Source organism: Chenopodium quinoa, unplaced genomic scaffold (genome assembly GCF_001683475.1).
Source record: "Chenopodium quinoa cultivar QQ74 unplaced genomic scaffold, ASM168347v1, whole genome shotgun sequence".
Classification (NCBI taxonomy): Eukaryota; Viridiplantae; Streptophyta; class Magnoliopsida; order Caryophyllales; family Amaranthaceae; genus Chenopodium; species Chenopodium quinoa.
Window position 1 is genome coordinate 3,012,961 of NW_018743697.1, and position 24,839 is coordinate 3,037,799.

The 24,839-nt window shown below is 32.4% G+C and overlaps 3 protein-coding genes across 15 annotated transcripts; 1 reads left to right on the top strand and 2 right to left on the bottom strand.

Annotated features, from left to right (window-relative positions):
- Window positions 1-1,325: 1,325 nt before the first annotated feature.
- LOC110684253 lies at window positions 1,326-4,946 on the bottom strand. Its single transcript, XM_021860677.1, has 5 exons — window positions 4,664-4,946; window positions 3,490-3,737; window positions 3,027-3,238; window positions 2,346-2,616; window positions 1,326-1,906 (listed from the first exon to the last, which is right to left on the bottom strand). Exons 2-5 carry the CDS (start codon window positions 3,733-3,735, stop codon window positions 1,595-1,597), a joined length of 1,041 nt encoding a protein of 346 aa, XP_021716369.1. The 5' UTR covers window positions 3,736-3,737; window positions 4,664-4,946; the 3' UTR covers window positions 1,326-1,594.
- Window positions 4,947-5,065: 119 nt separating this feature from the next.
- On the bottom strand, window positions 5,066-15,391 carry LOC110684254. Of its 13 annotated transcripts, XM_021860691.1 has the most exons (7): window positions 12,834-13,063; window positions 9,532-11,689; window positions 8,357-8,439; window positions 6,947-7,198; window positions 6,136-6,347; window positions 5,649-5,901; window positions 5,066-5,482 (listed from the first exon to the last, which is right to left on the bottom strand). In XM_021860691.1, the coding sequence occupies exons 4-7, from the start codon at window positions 7,196-7,198 to the stop codon at window positions 5,192-5,194; spliced, it is 1,008 nt and encodes a 335-aa protein (XP_021716383.1). In that variant the 5' UTR covers window positions 8,357-8,439; window positions 9,532-11,689; window positions 12,834-13,063; the 3' UTR covers window positions 5,066-5,191. The 13 variants fall into 13 exon arrangements, with proteins under 13 accessions (XP_021716383.1, XP_021716379.1, XP_021716374.1 ...); XM_021860687.1 differs by having other exon boundaries at window positions 6,947-10,474; window positions 11,438-11,689; window positions 12,834-13,066; XM_021860682.1 differs by having other exon boundaries at window positions 6,947-11,053; window positions 11,438-11,689; window positions 12,834-13,066.
- A 1,378-nt stretch (window positions 15,392-16,769) lies between these two features.
- On the top strand, window positions 16,770-24,655 carry LOC110684482. Its single transcript, XM_021860938.1, has 6 exons — window positions 16,770-16,854; window positions 21,884-22,086; window positions 23,305-23,415; window positions 23,767-23,850; window positions 23,933-24,048; window positions 24,134-24,655. Exons 1-6 carry the CDS (start codon window positions 16,770-16,772, stop codon window positions 24,264-24,266), a joined length of 732 nt encoding a protein of 243 aa, XP_021716630.1. The 3' UTR covers window positions 24,267-24,655.
- The last annotated feature ends 184 nt before the right edge of the window (window positions 24,656-24,839 follow it).

Sequence of the window (24,839 nt, forward strand, 5' to 3'; positions counted from 1 at the left end):
GCAAATGTGCGATATTAGTGTGGATTTTAGATACAAAGCATTATGCTAGTATAAATGATAAGGAGAAAGACCTTAATCAGACTTTAATTAACCCTTAAAGTATTTTGGTCTAATATTTTTTAATTTGGCCGAAAACTTGGGAGGAGAGGGAAGGATAAGATAATCCTACTTTCAAGGACCCTTATTTAATAAGATTGGAATTTCAAACCTCTAATTTTTGAGGTAAAAACCTTATTAAGTGAGTCAAGTCTAGTCAGGTATAAATATCCAATTGGATAATAGGGTGAATATAACTTAAGTTTTGTTTCCAATAAGATTCGTAGAAATTTAGGATGGGATGTAATAGGTTGGAAGTAAAAATTGGGACCAACATCCTCATCCGCTTCACCTGACCACCCCAAACACATCATTTCTTCCGATATAAAGTGACTATTGCTCGTGTACATGTGCATATTATGTGAGTTTGAGGCATCCATGTCAACTTATGTATAAGAGCAAAGTCATTGGTTGCCCAACCTAATGGTGGTCATCAAATATTTAATACATATCTCTCTCTTCTACTTCATTCATGCCGAATAAATTCTCATACTCAGTTATTCCCATATACCCTCATTGGTTGCCCTAGTCATAAATATTTTATACACATAAAACATAAAAAAGAATATTAAAAATAACAATATAGACCAATTATTATAAGACAAATGGCACACCCTCATCTTTTGCCCACCATTTGCTAGAGGTCATGGCCATGACCATGACCTGGTCATGACATTTCTCTCTCTAAAAATACTACTACGTACTTTTTGTAATTTATAATATTATTTCAATTTCTCTTTCTTCATGGCTTTACAAAAGGGCAACGAATGGCTATACTCTAAGTGTAATATTGTTGAATAGTGAACAGACTGAACACCCTTTAGACCTGGACATTTGATGATGTAGGCAAGCCAAAATTTGGGTCCCGTGAAACCATGACATAATTAATTTCTATACCATTACTTGAGGATATTCTCATATTGTATGCCACTCTCATCTAGCTTGGACCATCACTTCACGGCTCAAAAGATAAAGCAGTCAACAATTAGAGTACTAAATAATCTTTCTTAACCACTCTTGGACAATCTTAAATTAGCTTCTTATGCATTAAAAAAGCATAGCATTGTACTCTACCTATTACTTGGGTTGAATAATTTTATTTCATTATAACGTTTTTTTTGATTGGTTTGCAATCTTTGCATCAGCTTTTATAAAACAAAGTTAACTCGTCTTTTTATGATTAGAAATTTAACACATCAACATTAAATCAAATATTTTGACATTTTCAATTTCTTCACCTAACAAAATTGAATTATATTAAATCATCCTTAATATGGATAAAGTCAATATATCTGTCTCATATTTGAATTCCTATATAGATACCAAGATACAAGGAAAAAAAGGACCTTCCAACATTGCCATAATATTACTTGTTCAAAGCAAAAGTTTCATAAGTTATTTTCTGCGAGTTACTGAATGAGAAACCACAATTCATAAAACAACAGAAAAACAAGCATCAAACCAAACTTCCAACATTATTAAGGCCAACTGAATAAGCCTACTCAAAAGAAGGCTTTTCTCCAAGCACCAGTGATTTTAAGATCATTCCACAGAGATCCTTGTCATGCAGGTAAAGATGCCCACCATATGGAACTTCATGAGTGTGGATCCAAGGCAGTCTTCGAGCTAGATAGTACGATAACTCTGTATCAACAATGCGATCTTCACATCCTATCCACAAGTGAACTGCAGCGCTGCTGTTTTCAGGAAATGGGTTGGTTAGTTCCAATGGATTGATGTCCCAGGAACCATATGCGACTACAAAATCTCGGTATGAGGACTCATATTCACCTTGCTGGTTTGTTTTTCCCTGCATGGAGACACAATCACAATCTCATGCCAAAATTTCTGACAATATAACTATATAGATAGATTCAAAAAGAATAAGCAGCCTATAAGAAGAAAAACATATTCAAAGGATTTCTGCTATACTGTCAAAAATTTCCATCTTTCATCTTCACTTCAAATATTTGATAAATTCAGACATTACATAGACTTCATATGAAATTCAAATGATGAAAACTATATTCCTCTGTTTGATTTATTTATTTAACAACCAAAGTTTCTTAGTGCACCTAAATTCACGAGAAATTATAATTAATCAGCAGGGCTTCTTGAGATTGCATGACTTGAAATTTCTTTGCACTGAAAAAACTTGATTTTCAACAATTTGCTCATATAACAAGTATATTATAAATTGAGGATATCACCTAGAAAAGTTAGAAAAAGAAAAGGTAAAGAAATATTGCCTTATCAGGAGCTGGTACTCGTGCTAAGAGTTCCATGACAGCTAGGTCGTTCTTATTGTAAGCTTCAGGGTTTTTCTTCAGAACTGTATGTATAGAAGGGAAACTTATCCATCGTTGCATCGACCATGCTAGATAAGGGGCATAATGGATGAACCGGAGTCTCCATTGCTCCAGCAATGGCAACTTACAATATGCTTTGCTGCGTATTTCAGAAGGAAGCGTAGGCCACCAGTAGTTGATAACTGGGACTACAAATGCCACACCAGCCAGCCTGCAGAAAAAAATTTATACAGAGTGAATTTGATGCATTCTACTCATACCAAGAGAGAATTATTTCACCTTTGAATAGTTCATTGTATCATTGATTGCCACATAATAGGCCAAATTTATTTTTCTCTGTTACATCATAGGTCACTTCATATATTTGGTTATGTTAAGATTTGAACTTCACTATATTAACTTCCGTGATACCCTAAAAAATGATGATTGAAAATTCCAAAGAAAAACTAATTAGGTATGATGATTGAAAATTCAAAAGTAATGGCATTGCTAAATTCCTAAAAAATGATTGAAATTGAATGTGACCACATTTTGATTATTTTGAAGCGTAAACAAAGTCTATATTTGTGCTTAGTGTGGGAAAAACAAGAGGAGGAAACAAGTAAATTAATAGCTATGTACCGGTGAGGTATGTATTTGAGGCAGCCCCAAGCAGGGTAAGAACCTATGGAAAGTCCAAGGACATAGAACTTAGGGCCAAGCTCTAATTGATCAGCAAGTTCTTGAATATCAAGAGCATCATTTTTTGGTGAGCGATGAGGATTTGGATCACTTTCAGCGTATCCTGGTCTGTCGAAAGTAATGAGACATATGCCCATATCTTGCAACCATTCCTGCAAGCATGAAACTTGAATATATTAGCATAAATTTCAAAGTGTAAATCTAATTGTAAGCCAAAATTGTCAGATAAGAAATTGACAAGCAAGCAAATATGTTTTTTTAAAAAATTGGATTTGTTAAATGATTCTGTTCACAGGACAGAAAAAAAAAAAAGACAATAGGGAGAGTTCTTAAAACAAATATAGGTGCTCCCACACAAAATGCAAGCAAAATTAGCATGGATTTTAGGCAGATAAATTCTTACATCTGACATAGGTATATAAAGGTCTTTTGAGGAAGTAAAACCATGATTGATGAAGACTTTGTGTTTAGCAATTTCTTTTGCAGCTCCTCGGACTTTGTAAGCCAAGTACCTTCCATCCCTCAATTTGATTCTAGGTGATGTTACCGGAGGACCATTAGGTGAACCACATATTTTTGAAGGAGGTGGTTTTGCCATCTGATATATTCCCCCGGCAACAACCAGAGTGAAAATCGCTGCTATCCACATATCTGCAATAACCGGCTTAACTAATCAGGCAGAAACGATGAAGAATGCCAGCAATAAAATTTCTAGAAAAGGGCAAAATGAAGCAACTGGACAAGAGCATGAACTATCTCAAACAATTAAACAGAAATATGAAGAAATGACAACATATTTTGACACACACTGATCCAAATGAGGAGTAAAAGGAAGAAAAAGATATGCAAATAACAGATATTGAACTAAAATCTATGATAGGAAATAGAATCATAGTAAATAGAAATGATACACACTAGAGATTTCATTATCTTAAGTTTCCTGAATTGTGAATATCTAGGTGATCTTCTGTGATCTTTTTACTAAGTAGGAAATAATGAAATACATACATGTAATGTAATGCATATCATAAAATCAGATCAGATCATAAAGGATTATATTGATATAAAAACAAAATCTCTTCTGATGATGCATATATTCAAGGATAGATGAAAATAAAAACCTCAATTTCAGGCTCTTACAGTAACTTATCGTGAGAAACTAAAACCAACCTCTCCAAAAAAGGTAAGAAATTACACCCAAATACAAGTCACCTCAGACTAACATTAAGTTAATCGTGAGAAATTATACCCAAAAACAATCTCATCAATAAATGACTTTCATTAACTAGCCACAACACCAACACACAGGTAGGTGAGTTATTTACTTATTTGCACTCTTCAAGTTACTATAACACCACAGGGCTACATCTACATGCATGGTACGCCTAAATGTAAACAAATATAATCATGAAACTGCAAAATGGTTATGTCTGACTGTGAATCCTTTAAGCCGATAAAAAAGAGCATATGCATCTATGAGACTGAGACACGGTTAGGAAAAAAAAAAAAAAAAAAAAGAGATGTCCCCCAAACAGAAATGAAGATTAATGTAAGAAATAAGGAATAAATTCCCGCACCTTTCTTCACTTCTCCAAGATTAATCAACAACCTTGCCAGTCAGTGCTCCAGCTTTCTGTAAAGTTGTGCTTCTTCTCTTGGCATTGTAAGATTGAAGGCTAGATTTAAAACAAACAAGAATTGAATTCCAAAAATTCAAATCATAGAAAAAAAAAAAAAAAAGCAATGAAATGCATGCCAGTTAAACCTCCTGGGATACCACATTGAAAACACTGGTGGCTACTTGCAAACCTTCTCAGCGGTTACAACTTCAGATAAGTCTAATTTCCTCAAAATCATCAATAAATTCAACAAACACAACAAACCCAACAAACCCAACGTCAGTCATCTCAAAACTTTCACATGTTAAGTGTGAAATGTTGAATAGATACACATAAATCATGTTTTTTTGAAACAACACTCAGATCAAAATTCATAGTAGGGGTAGAAATAATTTTTTTTAAAAAGTTATACGGTATAATACCAATTATTACAAAATCCAGACTAATGACAGTTTGCATAAAATTTAGAGGCATACAGGATGGAAACTATTCAAGCAGAAGTGCTCTTAAGATGGATTCAAAAATGCTCTGATCACACATGACCAGATGTCCACCATCAGGAACTTCATGATACTTAATCCATTGAAGCTTTTTCGAGATATAACGATTCATTTGAAAAGGAACTATTTTGTCCTCATAGCCTTGCCAGATGTGAGCTGAACCTCCATGGCCGGAGAAAGGATTTTTTAAATCCAGGATATCAAATTCCCATGACCCATAACCGACCATAATATCTCGATGAAGAGATTCATGATCACCTTGTTGGCGGCTTTTATCCTGAGGTTTACAATTGACATTGAAGCATTAGATTGTTCTTGATTTGAGAAAATGTTGTGCAAAAAAAAAAAAAAAACTTAAGATGAATTCCCCAAAAAAATCTACTAGTATATAGAATGGGCAGATGTAAAAAAAAGGAAAAGAAAAAAACTGTCATCTACTCTACCTCTAGATCTTGTGGCATGTTCCTCATAATTTCCAAATCTCTTCGACTGAAGTTAGATGGATCACCAGACATAAGGCTATATGAAGGGAACCATTTTTGAGTCATCCACCAGTAGAACAACCAAGGAGCATAACGTGCCACTCGAAAGGTCCATTGGTCCTGCAGACGAAGCCCTCTAAAACATTCTCCAGAACAAGGAAAACCAGGCCACCAGTAGTTGACAAATGGAACAACCAAGGAGATTCCAGCCAATCTGTTAATATGGTTAAAAAATTACAATGCTATCAAAGCATAATCTGCAGCAGGGTTTTTCAGAGGGTAACAATTACATATTAAAGTACTCTCTCCGTCCCAGAGCTAAGTTAACATAATAGAAAGAAAAATCTTAGTAGAAAAGGACATGTTAACTTAGCTCTAGGACAGCTTAAATGATATACGTCAACTTAGCCTTAAGGGGGTACGGGGGAGAAAAATCTGAGTGTCGTGCCTGTGTGGGATGTAATGTATACAGCTGTATGCAGGGTAAGCACCCATGGAGATACTAATGACATAAAACTTTGATCCTAGCTGCAATGCATCAGCGAGTTCTTGAATATCATATGCTTCACTTTTCACTGAGCGATTTGGATAGGGATCACTTTCTCCATAGCCAGCTCTATCATAAAAAAGGAAATATAGCTTTAGCTCCTCCACAAGTTCCTGACAAACCAATAGATTGTGCAAGTTTAGTTCAACATAGGATTATCAATCAATGGTCTAAAAAAATATTCAGGAATTACATTAATGTCATTTAACCATTCCTAGTTTCAATCAATGGTCTAAAAGAATATTCAGGAATTACATTAATGTCATCTAACCCTTCCTAGTTTCAATTTTTCATTGTTGCTATTCTAATAAATAAACTGGTCAACACTTCAGAGCTATAATGTCCATTGCTTCTTGTTGTTTTTCTTTCTTTCAAAAGTGTGTAAATAGAAGTGAAATTAAGATTTGTCCCTTGTAAATTTTTTGAGCAATGTCACTATAAAATTGTGCGACTACAGGTATCACTTGCCTAAAATGGTAGACATGGTGATTTCTATGAAAATTCACCAATGTTCTCCTCATAGAGAAGACAACCCAATCTTACCAACTAGGATATAACCTTTATTTATGATGTGCATATGTGAGTTTTTATGTTTATTTTTTGTTTTTTTTTAAGGTGCTTCTATGCAAATCATGAAAAATAGAACAAATCAAAAGCAAAGCAGATATATTTTTCTTTTAGTCCTGGGGGATAACATAGCGTTAATTCATACTTGAGTGATGGGTAGACTTTGATCTTTGGAGCTACCAAAGCCATGAATGACTATGATCTTGTGCTTAGCCTCATCTTTGTTGACTCCTGCCTCCTTATATGACAAATGCCTGCCATCACTGAGTTTGATCCTTGGTGAAGTCACAGGAGGACCACCAGGTGAACCACATATTTTTGGAGGGGGAGGCTTAATCGCCTTGTAAATACAACCCAAAAGAACAGTAACAACGGCTACATATATCTGTATAATCATCTGAAGAAAAGAACCAGACATTCACTCAATGTCAGATAAACCATAAGTCATCCAAAATTATTAGGAAAAGTATAATCAACTGTAAACCATACAGAATGCTGGACGTTTTCTCAAGAGTAAAGGGTATGACTATGATTCTAATCATCTTAATTTAAGGTCATGGTAGAACAATACTAAATATTGATACATTTAGGCCATGTATTCACGGTCTGATTTTCCAAAACTAATAATCACTTTAGCTTGATTATAAAGAATCAATGAATCAATTTCAATGGCACTACAAACACACACTGCCAGAATACTCAAAAATCAGAGAGCAGACTGTTTTTGCCATTCTAGTTTATGTATCTGCCCATGACCCTTTTACCTTAGTATATGGCTTTTAAGGGAGATAATTTCACAAGGTAAAATCCAAAGATTAATAGATGGACCAACAAAAGTGATAAAAAGTACTCCATATCTCTCACAAAAGCAGACATTTGGACACATTATTATGATGTTAAGTTGAGAAAAAAGACAGTTATATACTCAAAAAAAAATTTATAATTTAAAATCAAGGTCTGTACACACAAATCACTTATATACATGGAAGGCCCAAGAACTGAAAGTTGTAGCACTTGATTTATTAGGAGCACAAGCAAAACTCTGTCTCCAACTACATTAGTGTATCTATTGCACCAATATACCAAATAGAATACAATTATATAGCGATAAGCCAAATATAGTACTCATATATGCTCATTTATATTACTTGAAAAAGAAACTAACATTAGAGCCACATAGATTCTCTACTAAACAGCATGCTCAATTTCAATTTTCAGGGTAGAAGTAAATAGACTTGTGGGCTAATCTTCAGTTAAAAAAACTTTTAACTATTTCATCACTGCTTTCAACAACTAGAATTATATGATCATAGTTTAAGATCCACCAGGGTCTTTTTTCTTTTCCATTGTTTTATCCTTCCCTGGCAGATAGCTCAAGAGTCTGAGATGATTGAAAGATATCCCTTTTTAACAATTTTCATTCCTAGCAATAACAAACATATAGAGCAAAGATGACAGTATTCAAAATCTTATTCAAGGACAAAAACAGCCCAAAAGATAAAAGCAGATTAACAACAGTAAGATTTTATGGAGAAATGAACAAAAAAAAAATTACCTTTATGCTAAAAACCCAGAAAATGAACCAAGAGCAGGAGATCTGCTGTCAGTGGAAGATGACTCAGGATCCCAGATACTTTTCTGAAAGTCACTTTACAAATTTTAACTGAATTTCTAGTAGGAAAAGCATTCATTTAAGGTAAAATTAATTCTAGTGCTGATATTTATATTATTGCCAAATGACAAGCAATTCTTAATTTTACAACGGCAAGTATTCACCTTTTGAGATAATAAATTACGTTTTGAGAAGACTAACGTAGTAACGTGTCTAAATTTTCCATTGACTGGGCATATAAGATTATTAATCTCTAGGAATAGAGGAGTTGAATGTCTAGAAACCAACTGCAATTGAAGTTTCCATTAAAAAAGCACATTGCATTCCAAATTGTTGTTCTGTTATCTAGAAAGACGAGGAAAGTAAAAGTAAAATAAAATAAATACTACCCCCCATCTCATATTATTGGTCACTTCAAATATTCTATTCAACACAATTTAGAAATTTTACATTAATTTATTCAAAAAGATACTTTAATTTACCCTAATATTATGATTTATGAAGAGTTATGGACTAAGCCTTGATTAGTTCACCTTAATCATACTAATGTGACACTCTGTGTCTCAGTATAAACTATTTTTTTCTATAAACTGGAATTAGCAATAAGAGGTAAACTAAAACAATGACAACCAGGTTGACCATGACAACAGCACCGATGAAGACCCAACCACCACTTTCCCACCCAAAAGTTAAATTTTGTATGCACAGCACATTGACTATTTCTTCTCCTTGTTACATTTATAGTTGTCAAATTTTGTTTCGAGAAGAGTTGAGTGTGTCTGTGTGTGTAAGAAAAAATAGGATAGAAAAGAGTGAGTTGATAAGTGTAAATATTGTGGGGGTAAGATGGGGCAGTTTTGCCTTATATAGTTATATGCCCAAATCTTGCAACCATTCCTGCATACAGGAAATCAAAGCTTAATTATACTAGTGAACCAAAATAATCAAATAAGATAATGGGAACACGTATATATACAACAAAACTGGATATGTCAGAAGTCAGATGATTCTGTTCACAGGACATAGAGAAAAAGATAACAGGGTTTCTTAAAACATATGTATACTCCCATGCAAATGCATGCAAAAATTGAGTGAAATTTAGGCAAATCAGTTCTTACATCCAACATAGGTACATAAATGTCCTTTGAGCAAGAAAACCAGAATTCATTAAGAATTCGTCTTTAGCAGTTTCTTTCGCAGCTCCTCGGATTTTGTATGCCAAGTACTTTCCATCACTCAATTTTGATTTTAGGGGATGTAACAGGGGGACCATTAGCTAAACCACATTTTTTTGGAGGTGGTGGTTTTACCATCTGATATATTATATTTACCCAGCAACAAGCAGAGTGAAAATTGCAGCTATCAACATTTCTGCAATACCAGCAATGAAAATGCTAGAAAAAAGGAAAAATGAAGCAACAGAACAAGCATGAACAATATCATATAATTGTACAAATCCATGTAGGAAAGCTAAAATGTTTTGGCACATACCTGTCCTACCTGTCCAGACTCCAGAGACACAGGTTGGCGAGTTGTTTGCATTCTTCAAGTAACAGAAGCTCAGAAGTCCTGACAAGCAACATCCTAATACATGCATGGTATGCCTCAATATTGAAACTATGTAACTGCAAAATGATTTTCTCTGGTTGCTATTCCTTTTAGCTGAGTAAACGAGCAGATGCATACTTAGACATGGTTAAAAATAAATAAAATATGGTCTGTAGAGCAAAAATGAATAAATGTTAGATGTAAGAAATTACGCATAAAATTTCCACACCTTTCTTCACTTCTACATGCTTGATTAACTACCTGAATTTGCCTTGCTTCTGTCTGATAGTACTCCAGCTTTCTGTAAAGTTGTGCATTCTTCTTTTGGCATTTTAAGTTATAACATTGAATAATAGATTTAAAAACAAAAAAGGAGTGAATTCCAAATTTAAATGAAATGTAAAAAAAAAAAAAAAATGACATGCATGCCCCCTTAACCTCCTGGTATACCAAATTTAAACACACCTGTGGCAACTGGCAAATCTTCTCAGTAGTTAAAACTTCATATAAACCCTACATCAGCATTTCAAAACATTCTCATGCGAAATGTAAAAAGTAGAATAGGTATGCATAAATCATGTTTATTGAATAAGAAACACTCAGATCAGATATCACACCAGAAGGGGGTATAAATAATTAAAAATGTTATTCCCAATTATTAGGAAGTCCAGACCAATGACAATTTGCATACAAATTTTGTTTTTGACAATTTGCATACAAATTAAAGGCATGTAGGATGGAAACTATTCAAACAGAAGCGCTCTTAAGATAGATTCAAAACTGTGCTGATCACTGATGAACAGATGTCCACCATCAGGAACTTCATGATACTTAATCCAAGGAAGCTTTTTCGAAATATAGCGATTCATTTGAAAAGGAATTATTTTGTCCTCATAGCCTTGCCAGATGTGAGCTGAACCTTCATAGCCAGGGAAAGGATTTTTTAAATCCAGGATATCAAATTCCCATGTCCCAAAACCGACCATAATATCTCGATGAAGAGATTCAAAATAAAAAAACACAGGTCAAAAAACCGACCATAATAGCTCTATCAAAAAACAGAAAGTATAGTTTTAGCTCCTCCGCAAGTTCCTGGAAACCAATAGATTGTGCAAGAAAGGCATCAATGTCAAAGAAAAATTGAAACTAGGCAATGTTTGGAACACAGGTCTTCCTATACTTTCACAGGAACCATCTTTCACTACAAAATTATGACTGAAGTTATCACTCGTCTAAAATGTTGGACATGGTGATTTAACAATTCTCCTCATAAAAGCAGACAACTCACTCCTACCAATTAGGATATAAATGTTTATTTAATTTAGGCATATTTGAGCTAAAAAAAAAGTGCTTCTATGCATTTTATGAAAAACAGAACACATTTAAAGCAAAGAAAATACTTCGTATATTTTTTCTTTTTATCCCTGCCCTCTAAAGGGAGGGGGATGAAATACTTCGTATAGTGTTGATTCATACTTGAGAGATGGGTAGACTTTGATCCTTGGAGCTAGCAAAGCCATGAATAACTATGATCTTGTGCTTAGCCTCATCTTTGTTGACTCCTGCCTCTCTATATGACAAATGCCTGCCATCACTGAGTTTGATCCTTGGTGAAGTCACAGGAGGACCACCAGGTGAACCGCATACTTTTGGAGGGGGAGGTTGTATCGCCTTGTAAACAAAACCCAGAATAACAGTAACAACGGATACAGCTATCTGTACGAACATCTGAAGAAAAAGGAAAAAAAATCATCTCGTTTATTGGATAAAAGAAAAGAAAATCTGGATACAGAACCAGATTATTCTATCAATATCAGATACATCATATTTCATTCAATTGAAGGCACCTTAACTTGCTCTGAGAATTTCAGTAAAGAGATCAGTATTAAAAAACACTAGAAAAATTAGAACTTACTGTGAGTTTTCCATGATGTTGATAATTTTTCTCGAATAAAGGGGTATGGTTAACAATTCAGATCATCTTAAATCAGTTCATGTTAAAACAATACTTAACATTAAGACAGTAAGGCCAAATATTCTTATAATCTCATTTTTCTGAATGTTATCATCACTTTTTAGAGTTTCAAAATTAGCTTATAAGAAACCAATGAATCATTTTTTTTTTTTTTTTCAAATTTCCACTGGCAGTTACAATGTATACGGCCAAAATACTGAAAATCAGATATCAAATTGTTCTTACATACCCCTTCCTGTATTGCTAAAGTATATGCCCATGAACCTTTACCTAAATATAGATGCACAATCTAAAAGGTAACAGATGCACCAATAAAAGTGATTAAAAAAAAAAACTCCATAACTCTCATAAAAAGCAGAGGTTTGGATACATTATTAAACTATATTTCCACCTTAACAACATATCGAGGAGAATATAATGATAACATATCAGCTAATTTATAACATATCGCAATGATAAGCCAAATTTAATAACATATTGCAGTGATAAATTGATAAGCCAGATTTTTAACATATGGAGTAGAAGTTCTACCTGGATATTTAGTAAACAACATGTTCAATTTCAATTTTCAAGGTGAATGTCTAAAATTGGGTTAATCTTCACTGAAAACTTGTAAATCTAAAAACAAAAATAATCCGTTCACAACCATTTTCAACCACTAGAAAAACATGGTCATGGATAAGCAAGTTACTTTAATCTTCTTTCTTTTCTTGAATCTTATCATTCTCATTCTGTAGATCACTCAAGTTTCTAGATGATTGCTAAAAAAAAAACAGTTTTCACACTAATTTCTAGCTTCCTAAAAAAACAAACATACAAAATAAAGATGACAAATAAATTCAACACCCCATTCAATTCAAGAAAAAACCAAAAACCCAAAAGATAAAAGCAGATTACCTTAAAGTAAGATTTGATAGAGAAATGAACAAACAAAAGTTTACTTTTATGTTGAAGAAGAACAAGAACAAGAAGAAGAAGAAGAAAATGAACCAACAGTAGTAGATCGGCTGTCAGTAGAAAATGACCCTGAATCCCAGATACTTTGCTGAGACCACACTAGTACACTACATATGTTTACTGAATTTCTAGTAAAAAGAGCATTAGTTTATGATTAATATATAACATAACATTTATATACGTGCCCAATAATGCCATATGATAAGCCATTTTATAAATATTATCAAAGCAATTGTTTAATTAATCTTTTTTATTTTTTTTAAGAGACAACTGACAAGTGAGAAAGTGACTATTTTAGTGAAGACTAACGTGTCTGAAATTTCTGTTGACAGGGCACAGAATTCTTCAAGAACAGAAAAATAGAAAGATCAAGTAGAAACCGACTGCAATTCATTTTTTGATAAAAATGTTACACTGCCTTCTTAAGGGATTAACATAGAATTTCATTATTTATATAGGAAGTAGTATATGTTATCTTCATTTCAAACTTTGAGACTAGGAGCATCATTTTCAACCAACCTTTCTATTTCATATAGTACTATGGTTGCTTTAAAATATATTTATAATAAAATTTGGTCAATTGACTGATAACTGTTCTAAAAATTAGTCCAATTTACTCTAATATCATAATATGTGAAGGTTTATGAATTTTAAAGCGTTCAACTTAATTCTATTGATAAGATATAAACTAACTTTTTCTAATTTGATTAAATCTGAAATAAAAAATAATAAGTGAATTTAAAAGAGCTACACGCAACGTTTTGATTTCAAGAATAAAGATAAGACGTATAATAATAGTAATAACATTGACAATGACACTCGGTCAACCACGACAACACCACCAATGACAACCACAAAAACCCCCAAAAAAGGAAACTTTTGAGTAAGTTTGCATAGAGATTGTAGATAATCTAATACTCTAAATCTATCATTGAAGCCAAATAAAGTCTTTCCAATTTCCACACAAATGAATAGAATGGCCTCTGAGCAAGAATACTACAATACTTGCTAAATCAACTAATGTAATCAACTATTTCGAACTAAATACAATTCCGTATTGATAAGGTCAGTTAATGTAGTTAGTTCATCAAATCCGCTCATACATTTAACTTTCAATTAAATGCAGGACATGGACAAATGATAATATCCATGAACCACAAACTAAGATTTCGGTTACTAAGCCTACTTCATTGTGATCACTCATACTTCTTAGACTATGACTACTAATAGTATCTTAACAAATCAACATCAGATAACCAAGAGACTCACCAGAAATCGTTACAAGATCAGGAAGCATTCCGGCCTTGCTTTGTCTCCCTCACGAATCTGACGATTGCAGACCTGAGATGAACTGGAATACCCTTTGTCTTCATGTCACGTATAAGAAAGTCCAAAAGCAACATTAGGCTTAAAGCCTCTATATTCAGCTTGTGAATCATATCTTTTAGACTTCTTCTTAGAGAGCCATATTGTTGGTCTAAGCAGTAAGCACCCATTGCTTCCCTACAAGGAATTTGCGAACCAGCATGTCACTGACAAGGATCAAACTACAGGTCTACAACCATGCTGACAGTAGGCATATCTCAACGGCTTCTTCCTCTAAGTACCATGCACGATTAAAGTCAATCATGCATCCATAATGTTCAATTTAGGAATGATGTCATACTTTTCTTGCATTATTTTTTAAATAACATTGCCCTATAAGCCACAGCTACGACAACAATCTTTTCCACAGGTAATGCAACAATAGCTTCTTGTCCGAGGCCATGACTTGTAAGACCAGACGGCTAGATATCATAGAATTCTGATCACCCATATTCATTCTAAAAGAAATTCTGACAACTTTAGCATTCTCTAATCTGTATTGAAATAATTCATTCTAGTTGCAAGCCTTTCTCTACGAAACCCGATTTAAAAACATAATCAGGTGCAGAAATGCAGTAGCATCATGTTGATCATTAGAACTAATTACCTTCCTAAATAAACCCAAGTCTTTCTTAGCACAAGATTGGCTACTTATGAACATATATACACAAATCTTTATACACTTCATATCAAATAACACTAGAGAAACTGAGAAACCTCACTTTTCATATTTCCAATAAGCATCAATCAAATTACAGGACACTGGACAACTAGTCTTTTTCGGGCAATTTATCGAAAACCACACGTACCAAACTGATCTATTCCACCTTTAAGAAACCTAAGATCATCGAATTTCAACTAATAAGTAGCATCTCTGTCAGGCAATTCATCAAACACCTGCAGTGCACACCCAATTCTTCCCATGTTTAGAACACATTTGACACATAATGATCAAACTCAAAATGGGTCTTCAGATATGCCCAAAAATTGTTGTCCTTCAATTGAAATTCTGCTGCATTTTAGTTAAGTGAAAAATGAAATATTAGAACCAACGATGGTTATATTATGAGAAGAGAAACCCTTTAATACATACGAAGTACGAAGTATAATTGATGAAGAACCTTTTTTTTTTTTTTTTAAGAATAGTTGTGAAGATAAGATTTGGTGAAAATACAAAATACTACATACAAGTTTTGTCTTCCTAATTCCTATAGTTAAATGACTGACTTTTGCCCTCCACGTACACGTAAGGAAAAACCGCTAAGCCTTTGTTTTGTTGCACATTTGTAATGAGAAAAATAAGAATTTATAGGAAGTGAATTTATGAGTTGTTTGGTTAAACACCTATAAAACCATAATTTAGGGTCTGTTCTTAAATAAGTTCAGTTTAGATTAGTTCTAATAAGTTCAGTTTAGCTCTTAATTTTCTTCTCTTATAAAATATTTAATTCAGTTCACTTCACTTCAATTCAGCTCAGTTCAAGCCCTTATTTTTTTCTAATTCGATACGAACTTATTTTTTCTGTTATGTTTGAAATTTATAAAATATTCATTTCAGCTCTATTCAGTTTAGTTCAATTCAATTCAGTTCAACTCAGTAAATGTGAACATGCCCGATTAATTTCTAGCTATTTTATGTATGCACTTGTTTCATGTAAGTATTCTAAGTAATGTAACAATTTACTTCTATCATTTCTCAAGTCAAAAGGGATAGCTGTTCCCACATTTTATTGTTAGCAAATCGATTGCTAATTTTGTTTTGTCAACACAAAATTTGATTCTATTAACGAACCTATAATTTTGAGACAAGTATTTGCATTTCTATAATTTTATTAATCTTCGAAGTCAATGATAAGAACAAAAGGAAACATTGAGAATCGAGTTAAAGAGCATTGATAAAATTAAACATATTTATTTTCATTTTATCACCAACATCATTAAGTGTTTAGATTCTCAAATGCAAACTAAACGTTCTATAGAAACTTCACATAATAAGCCAAAATTTACGTATGCTTTGGGGTGGGATAGGATTATGGATTATGCATAATTGTCACTTCAAACTAACTTTTGTGGAGTATATATAGGTGAGAATATTGGAAGTGTCTAGTTAATCCTTATCATGCATGGCATCTATATATTTTAAGTCGTTCTTTTTTGTTAATATAAGTTTGTTTACTAAATTGATAATGTTAAATAATGGCTAGCTTGCATTCATAAAAGGTTTGTATAAATGTGTACACACTATATTATATCGTTTGCGCACATAGACCAGTTAAAGAGTGTGAGAGAAAAAGAGAGAACCAATAAGTTTGAGTTACTTTGTAGTCCACCATTACTATGCTTAAGGTTTACTTTTTGCGTTGTAAGTTCATTGGTTGCCTTTCAATTATAGATTTAGTCATTTTTCAAGTTATAACTATATATTGACTTGGTGGAGAAATTTAAAGCTTAAGGATCGGAAAAATGAAGCCAACTTTTAAATTACAATGAACCTAATCTTAAAAGTAACGAATGAACTTATCTTTCTCAATCGTTATGCTATGCATGATTATAGTTAGAGGTGTAAATTCGGATAATCGGATGGAGTTTGGGTCAGGTCTGTTCGAGTCGGGTTTGTTCGGGTCGGATATGTTCGGATCAAAATTATCCTTTTAACTCGGATCGGGTCGGATTTGGGTCATGGTCTATCGAGTCCGGGTCAGATATGGGTCAGGTTAACTCCAGATCGGTTCACTTTCGGTTCGGATAAATTTGGATCGGGTTTAAAACGGGTTTAACCGGATAACTTTGGGTCGAAAGAATATGGGTCGGGTTGATTTCGGTTCGGTCAAGTTCGGTTTGATTAAGATAAGGTTGATCCGTTAATTCATTAAATGGTCAGTTTCAATTCAATTCTTTTTTGCGTTTGGCTGAATTTTGGTCTAGCTGACCAAATTCATATCCAAATAAGGTTATTTTTAATCTAGAGAAATTATTGAGTTTTTACCTTATTATTGGTTCAATATGATTTCTAATTACGAAGCACGAAGTTTTAGTTTCCTCATTTGATCAAGTTATGTATAATTTTTATCTTAAAGGAAAATTGAGATTGCATAATTATCGATAACTTATCATACCTATATAAGTGAGACCGAGCTAGTGATATATTGACGACTTATAGTTACATATGGTGATATATACAAAAAAAAAAAAATTAAGGTTATTACAAGGTTACAACTCTTCATCACTTGTACAATCTTACGAGGTTATGAGTTCTGTACTATTAGTTTAGTTTATTACTAATTCAATTTGTATAAGATATTTGTTAGAGTTGTTAGAATTACTTTATTACTAATTCAATTTTTATATTAAAAGCTTGGCATTATACATATTGATAGTTAATTGTTACTATGTACATTCTTTTTATTTGAGCATAAATTATTGCATATGTATGTAGTGTGTATATAACCGTACGATGTATAACACCTATAATTATAGGATAATGCACAGTTGTAGAGGAAGTAGTAATGAAGGAATGTTATGTATTTGTAAATACATAACAATGATTAAAATATTCTAAAAACACATGGTAGAGAGAGAAAAAAGGAGAGAGATAGGAAGAGAGAGCTCTTTATGTGAACCCCACCTACTCTTGGTCAAATTGTCTCACGTGATGGGTTTGTAGTAAACTTAAGACTCCAGACTATTTCTTTATAGTAAAAAAGTTAACTTATTAATAATTAGTAAATATATAGTATAAGAACTTGAATAAAAAAGGTCAATAATCGATTATGGTCGGGTTAAATTCAGATCGGGTAAAAATCAAATCGAGTTAAAATCGGGTCGAGTTAATATCAGTTCGGGTCAAAACAGATCGGATCTGATCGGTTATTTGTCGGGTCAATTTCGGATCGGGTTGAGCTCGGGTCGGTTCAAATCAGTTCGGTTTGAGTTCAGGTTGGGTCAAATCGAATTCGGGTTGAGTTCTAGTCAGATCAAATCGGTGCCGGGTTAAGTTCAGATCGGGTCAAGTTCGGATTCTGGTTGAGTTCAGTTCGGTTACATATTGAGTTTGGGTCTTGAATTTCTCGGATCAAATCAGATCGGTTACAGTTCGAAACAGATAATTTTTTTCGGGTCGATTTGGGTTTGACACCTATAATTACAGTAACGTGAGAAGTATATTCAAATATAAAAGCATTCAATTCAGCATATACAAATATACAATCACAAAACATTAAATAAGAAAAAACAAATAAATATACTCTTATCATGCATATTTTAATATATCATGTATAGCATTTGGCATCGGCATCTACATTAAAAAAAAAAATGTATCGTAGATTAATCGAATTTGGTAGTAAGTCATGTATATTTCTTGATAACACGAGTGATATGTTACACTCTGTAAATAATTTATTTCATACTTAGAATAAACTTAATAGGATAATTTATTGGTTAAAGTCCCTAGCTTGCCAGTTCAACTAGAGGTCCTAGGATCAAATCTCACTCATGACACATTAAGGGTTTATTCTAATTTACTGAATTTAGTTGAACTGAACGAACTGATTGGAGCTGATCAGCCGAATTGAACTGTTTATGAGATAAGGAAATTAGAAACTAAACTGAACTGCATTGAATTGAATTGATTGGAGCTGAACTGAAATTAAGCTGAAGAGAACAAGCCCAAAATCCCCCCCCTTTTTTCCCCCTAACTTGTTAAGACCAAGGATCTCTTTAAAATAAAAAAAAGGGGATAATTTACTATAAGAGTATGTTCTTTTCACCATATTCACTTATTTCGGATTTGATAAGATTTGATAAATTCGGTTAAATTTAAATAAGTTCAGATAAATTTAGTTTGAGTTAAATAGGTTATGAGAAGAGTTATTCAAATTCAGATTACAACTAAATTACTAATACAAGTTTTAATATGGTCTAATAAGTTCAGATAAGTGAAAATAAGGTAAATAGTCCATAGAATCCACCCTAAAATCTATTAAAACAAATTCAATTATAACCTAGCCTTTTGCTTTATATTATAGGTTGAATAAGTTTCACAAGAATTACAGAAAATAAAGGAACATACAAGAATAAATTATTAGTTTGAAATGCATAAAGATAGCTCAAGTGATTTGAACTACTAATTATCTGAAATACATCATAAAAAAGAGTGAGGGATAACTCAAGTGGTTAGAAATTACCTTCCGATTCCAGGAGATCCTGGGATCGATTCTCACCCCCACCCTTACGGCTCTCTAAACACCAAAAATATAAATACATCATATAGGCCAACCAGGACCATTATAGCCTTTTAGGCATTAAAAACACAAATTGAAACAAAAAAAAAAAAGGAAAAGCTACATGTGACATGATAGGCAATTGCGAGAACTTGTAATATACACCCGGGTTTACCGTACACCCATAAACATTTTATTTTCATTTTAATGATTGCTTTTTATTAAATCATCAAATGAAGAGAAAAACTAACTTTAATTGTATGGTGCACCCGAGTGTATATAACAAATTCTAGGCAATTGCTTGTGCACAACATTATTTCAATTCAAAAAAAAAATGCAAGAATTTTCAAAAAGGTACGGTGAGAGTATTAGTTAACATAATATAAAATAAGAATTTTCCCAGTTAGGTAAATATTTGGATCATAATATATATAGTTTAATTCAAGTGATGGAATTAGCATCTATCTATATATTATACTAAAAGACAAGCGCCTCAATGTGAGACTGACAAATGTCTCTTTATGATTCGCTGTCTTTTTTAATTTTTTTATTATACATTTATGTTTCCATATAAAAAAAATTCTAAATTACTACATAAACTATTATAATAAAGTCTAGCAATATTATTTCTAAAATAGTGTTTGGATTATTTTTGGGAATTGCCTTTATTAATAGCATATTAGCATAGAGTGATATTTCTTTGCTCATTAGTCATAATGTAATCAGTTACTATAATAGATGGTCGTGAAAATGGTCAGAGCATCTATTATAGTAAAGTCTAGCAACATTATTGTGACATAATGAACAAAGAAAAGAATTATACAAGTATTTCATATTACATAATACGAGCATAATGGTAAGAACATCTATTATAGTAAAGTCTAGAAATATTATTTCTCACATAAATAAATAAAAAGTCTACAAATATAATGGTAGCATGATAAGGTAAAAATACAATATTCAAAAAATACATTAATAATAATAATAAAAAATTCTTAAAATATTCAATTCAAATCATAGTATTCAAATAATAAAATAAGATACAATTTTTTTTTTGTATTATCATCTATATAAATAATAGCCATAGTCATAACATATATGTCTTTATATTTTTCATTTCAAGGCCATATTATGGAAAGATTAATATATTGTTCTTCAATATGACATTCACTATGATGTTTGACCATACCCCTCTTAAAGAATCATGGTGAATAAATTAATTTCACTTTGATTAAAAAAAAATATATCTAATAATTTAATTTTAGATTAATGTAGAGTCTATGAATTGTTAATATACAATTTATTGAATTTTTTTTGAGGGGAATACAATTTATTGAAATTAAATTAACTTAGATTAAAAATATATATCTAATGTAACTTTTTCTTACAAAAGAGTTAAACAATATTTTCCTAACAATAATTATGCCAAAAATTTACCCATATATAATAATTAAAGATTTCGCACACTTTTAAAATATTATTTTTCTATAACCATTAATTTTTCATATTTCCTTACTAATTTAATGCTAATATTCAAAATTTAAATAATTATAGTATAAGAATACATATCCATAAAAAAATATATTTACATACATGATTGGGTAGTTGATGAAATTTGTCTTTTATTCTTAAAAATATTAATAAATATCTTTCATTCGTATAAAAATTTACCAAATCATATTTATATATTTGTGTTGTATATTCTATCAGTTATTGATTGGTTGTATGGATATTATGTACTCCGTAATTGTTTTTGACACAATGATTTGCTTAGGAAAAATGTATATAGTGGTGGGTCAAATATAAGGTAAGTTATTATTGTGTCTAAAATTTGGTGAATACAACGAGTAAAACAAATCACTAGTAAAAAAATGTACATTTGCGTCGCCATATTTGCGTCACTCATTCTAAGGAGCGAAGCAAATGTTTATTTTTACCATCCTTTTAAGTTATTTGCGTCGCATGTTATTCAAGAAGCGACGCAAAACTCAAGTGCATTTCAGCTTTCTCTCATTTGCGTCGCTCTTATTTATTAAAGCGACGCAATTAATAAACTTATTTGCGTCACTCATTTGTTAACAAGCGACGCAAATAAGTGATTAAGTAAATTGCGTCACGCTTTTACTACATGAGCGACGCATATGAGCCGTGTACAATATCATAAACAAGGTTATTTGCGTTGCTTTTTTATAATAAAGTGACGCAAATAACTCTTTTGGCTTTAGGTTTTCTGCGTTTTTTTACCTTCGCCTACATTCACTAATCAAAAAGAAAAAAAAACAAGAGTTCTTCAATTCCAGTGAATTTCAACAGCAAAACACCCACAAATTCGTCTCTGAAACCCAACAAATTAGGCCAAAAAACTGCGATTCCCCAGCAAATTTAACATCTAAATTAAAATTGCAGTCAAGTTAAAGCAAATCCGAGCAATTTCGAGCAAGAATTTAGACCAAAAGCCCCAAGAAATTCGAACCCTTAAACCCAGAAAAATTGATTGTTTCCGACCAAAAATCCCCCATTTCGAGCAAAAAATCAACTCAAATGCGTTTCGAAATGATAGGTTTGATCCTCAGTCGTATGTTCAGTCCAAATGCTCTCTTAATGAGAAGGTAATTTGATTTTTGTGCTTAATTTGTGTTTAAGTTCTTTAATTTTGTTCTTAATTTGTGTTCATTTCTGTTGAAATTAAAATTTCGAGTTTGTCAGAAATTGTGATTTTCTTGTTTTTATTTATTGTTGATTATTTGAAATTTACAGCAAAACACCCACAAATTCGTCTCTGAAATCCAACAAATTAGGCCAAAAAACTGCGATTCCCCAGAAAATTTAACATCTAAATTAAAATTGCAGTCAAGTTGAAGAAAATCCGAGCAATTTCGAGCAAAAATTTAGACCAAAAACCCCAAGAAATTCAAACCCTTAAACCCAGAAAAATTGATTGTTTCCGACCAAAAATCCCCCATTTCGAGCAAAAAATCAACTCAAACGCGTTTCGGAATGATAGGTTTGATCCTCAGTCGTATGTTCAGTCCAAATGCTCTCTTAATGAGAAGGTAATTTGATTTTTGTGCTTAATTTGTGTTTAAGTTCTTTAATTTTGTTCTTAATTTGTGTTCATTTCTGTTGAAATTAAAATTTCGAGTTTGTCAGAAATTGTGATTTTCTTGTTTTTATTTATTGTTGATTATTTGAAATTAGAAGAAAGAGAGGAATTTTAATTTATTTTCAATTAATTTTTAGTTGATAATGAAGAATGAACAAATGATAGAATGATGATTGATGGATAGTCTAAATATAGGAGGAGTGCCGAATTGCCGAATTTAGTAGGCTTATTGTTGAGATTATTGGATGGGAAGGGGGGGCTTATCATCTCCTTCAACTTCTTTGTTTCTCCGGTAATCATAATTTGCTATTGTACATGCACACCAGTCATTTTCTTTTTCTGTTACACTGCAGTCTTTTCATGTAATTTTATCCTGTTGGTAAAATATGTTAGGCAACTTCATTCATATAAAACTGATGTATTCCTGCATGATTCTGTAACTCTGAACCCAACTTTACCACAAGCAAACAGTTATATTGTTGAAACTTTTCAATCAACACACTTTGTATATGTAGTTGTAGCCCTTGCGAGTTGCCACTTTAATCATTTTATAAAAATTCTTCATGCTGATTGCTGAAATATATTTTACATCTGTTACTCATTGCAAGATCAGGCATCATGTATGTATTTCTTTTAAGGCTTTTCTGGTCTGATGCATGGGACTAGTCTTCCAAGGTTCTCATCACTTAATAATATTTGTTGTTTGATTGTTGTGGATTCTCAGGTGCCATTGCTGGCCCAATCAAACCCTAGCGGTGCAGAGAGACTACCGCCAGGGATAGTTGCTTCTAAGTCAGATCTCTATCTCCGTAGACTATGGGGTCTTCCTAGTGAGGTATGTGAACATACTATAACAAGTCTTTGAAATTTCTTCTCACATACACCTTACTTTTAAACTGTCTTCTGTTATGTAGAACCTCCTCTTTTAATCACTATCCTTGATACTTGTTGGACAAAAAGTCTTTACTCTGTTTCCCACATTACACTTTTCGGGTTAATAGGGGTCTGAGTAATGATGTAAAGGGAAAAAAAAATAAGCAAGGGAACTGTAATTTTAAACATTTATTTATGTACTTTTAAGGTTTCTTGATAAATTGCATTATCAGCACAAAGACTGAGTTTTATTCATTTTGATAATAGAATTTTGAAGTTTGAATATAATACTGGTTAAAAATGGCTTCTGCAGGATCTGAAAACCAAGCCTAAGTATCTAGTGACCTTCACAGTTGGCTTAGATATGAAAGAAAATATTGACAAAGCAGTTAAAAAGGTTTCTTTCTAGAAATTTCAAGTCCTTTATTACTGCTAACATCATCTTTGTATTAATTATATGCTCTTTTATCCTTGCACAGTTCTCAGACAACTTCACTATTCTGCTCTTCCATTACGATGGTAAGACGACTGAGTGGGATCAGTTTGAGTGGTCAAAACGTTCTATCCATGTCAGTGCTCGAAAACAGACGAAATGGTTAGTACTCTTGTTTTAAGGCAATTGGGTCAGATTAATTATCAATTTTATCATACTGATCCGTTCTTTCATTGTATGGTTAAAGGTGGTATGCAAAACGATTTCTACATCCTGACATTGTGGCACCATATGATTACATATTTATCCGGGACGAAGATTTGGGAGTGGATAATTTTGATTCTGGAAAGTTAGCACTCTTTCTGCATCATATCCTCTAATGTCTTGAGCTATTCAGTACACAACTTTTGTCATTTATTTTTTGTTGAATTTTCAGATACGTTGATTTGGTTAAGAAACATGGTTTGGAAATTTCACAGCCTGGTGTGGATCCTAATAGTCCGTTTACATGGCAGATGACAAGGAAAAGACATGACAGTGAAGTTCACAAGTAATAACTACTAATGATGTATAATTTATGCCCAGTTATCTTCCTTTGCAACAGAAGCAGGATGATGAGTATAATGTCTATGATATTGAGATGTAATTTATTGGACAAGTTGTTAATATAATGCCGTCATTCCCAATTTTATGGGTAGGCCAAATTACAAAGGAGACTCTGCCGAAATTTACATTTGCATTATTCAATAATATTGCATTTTAATTTCAATTATATTAGTGTTAGCATATTACTTTATACCACTAGTAAGGAAAACAGGTACTACAAACATATACAAGGCAATTATTATAATTTAAAAAAAAAATTCACCTCATTTGCGTCACTCATTAAACAAACAAGTGACGCAAATACAACAATTTTGTATTGTCTACTCAGTCATTTGCGTCACTCCTAT

Coding starts and splice junctions, on each gene's coding strand:
- LOC110684253 (XM_021860677.1), bottom strand. CDS start 3,735: ATGTGGATAGCAGCGATTTTCACTCTGGTTGTTGCCGGGGGAATATAT. Junction 3,239..3,489: donor TTTATATACCTATGTCAGAT/GTAAGAATTTAT, acceptor TCATGCTTGCAG/GAATGGTTGCAAGATATGGG. Junction 2,617..3,026: donor CTCAAATACATACCTCACCG/GTACATAGCTAT, acceptor TTTTTTCTGCAG/GCTGGCTGGTGTGGCATTTG.
- LOC110684254 (XM_021860681.1), bottom strand. CDS start 7,219: ATGTCTGGTTCTTTTCTTCAGATGATTATACAGATATATGTAGCCGTT. Junction 5,902..6,135: donor ATACATTACATCCCACACAG/GCACGACACTCA, acceptor CCATATTAACAG/ATTGGCTGGAATCTCCTTGG. Junction 5,483..5,648: donor ACATGCCACAAGATCTAGAG/GTAGAGTAGATG, acceptor TGTAAACCTCAG/GATAAAAGCCGCCAACAAGG.
- LOC110684482 (XM_021860938.1), top strand. CDS start 16,770: ATGAACTTATCTTTCTCAATCGTTATGCTATGCATGATTATAGTTAGA. Junction 23,416..23,766: donor TATGGGGTCTTCCTAGTGAG/GTATGTGAACAT, acceptor TGGCTTCTGCAG/GATCTGAAAACCAAGCCTAA. Junction 24,049..24,133: donor GCTCGAAAACAGACGAAATG/GTTAGTACTCTT, acceptor GTATGGTTAAAG/GTGGTATGCAAAACGATTTC.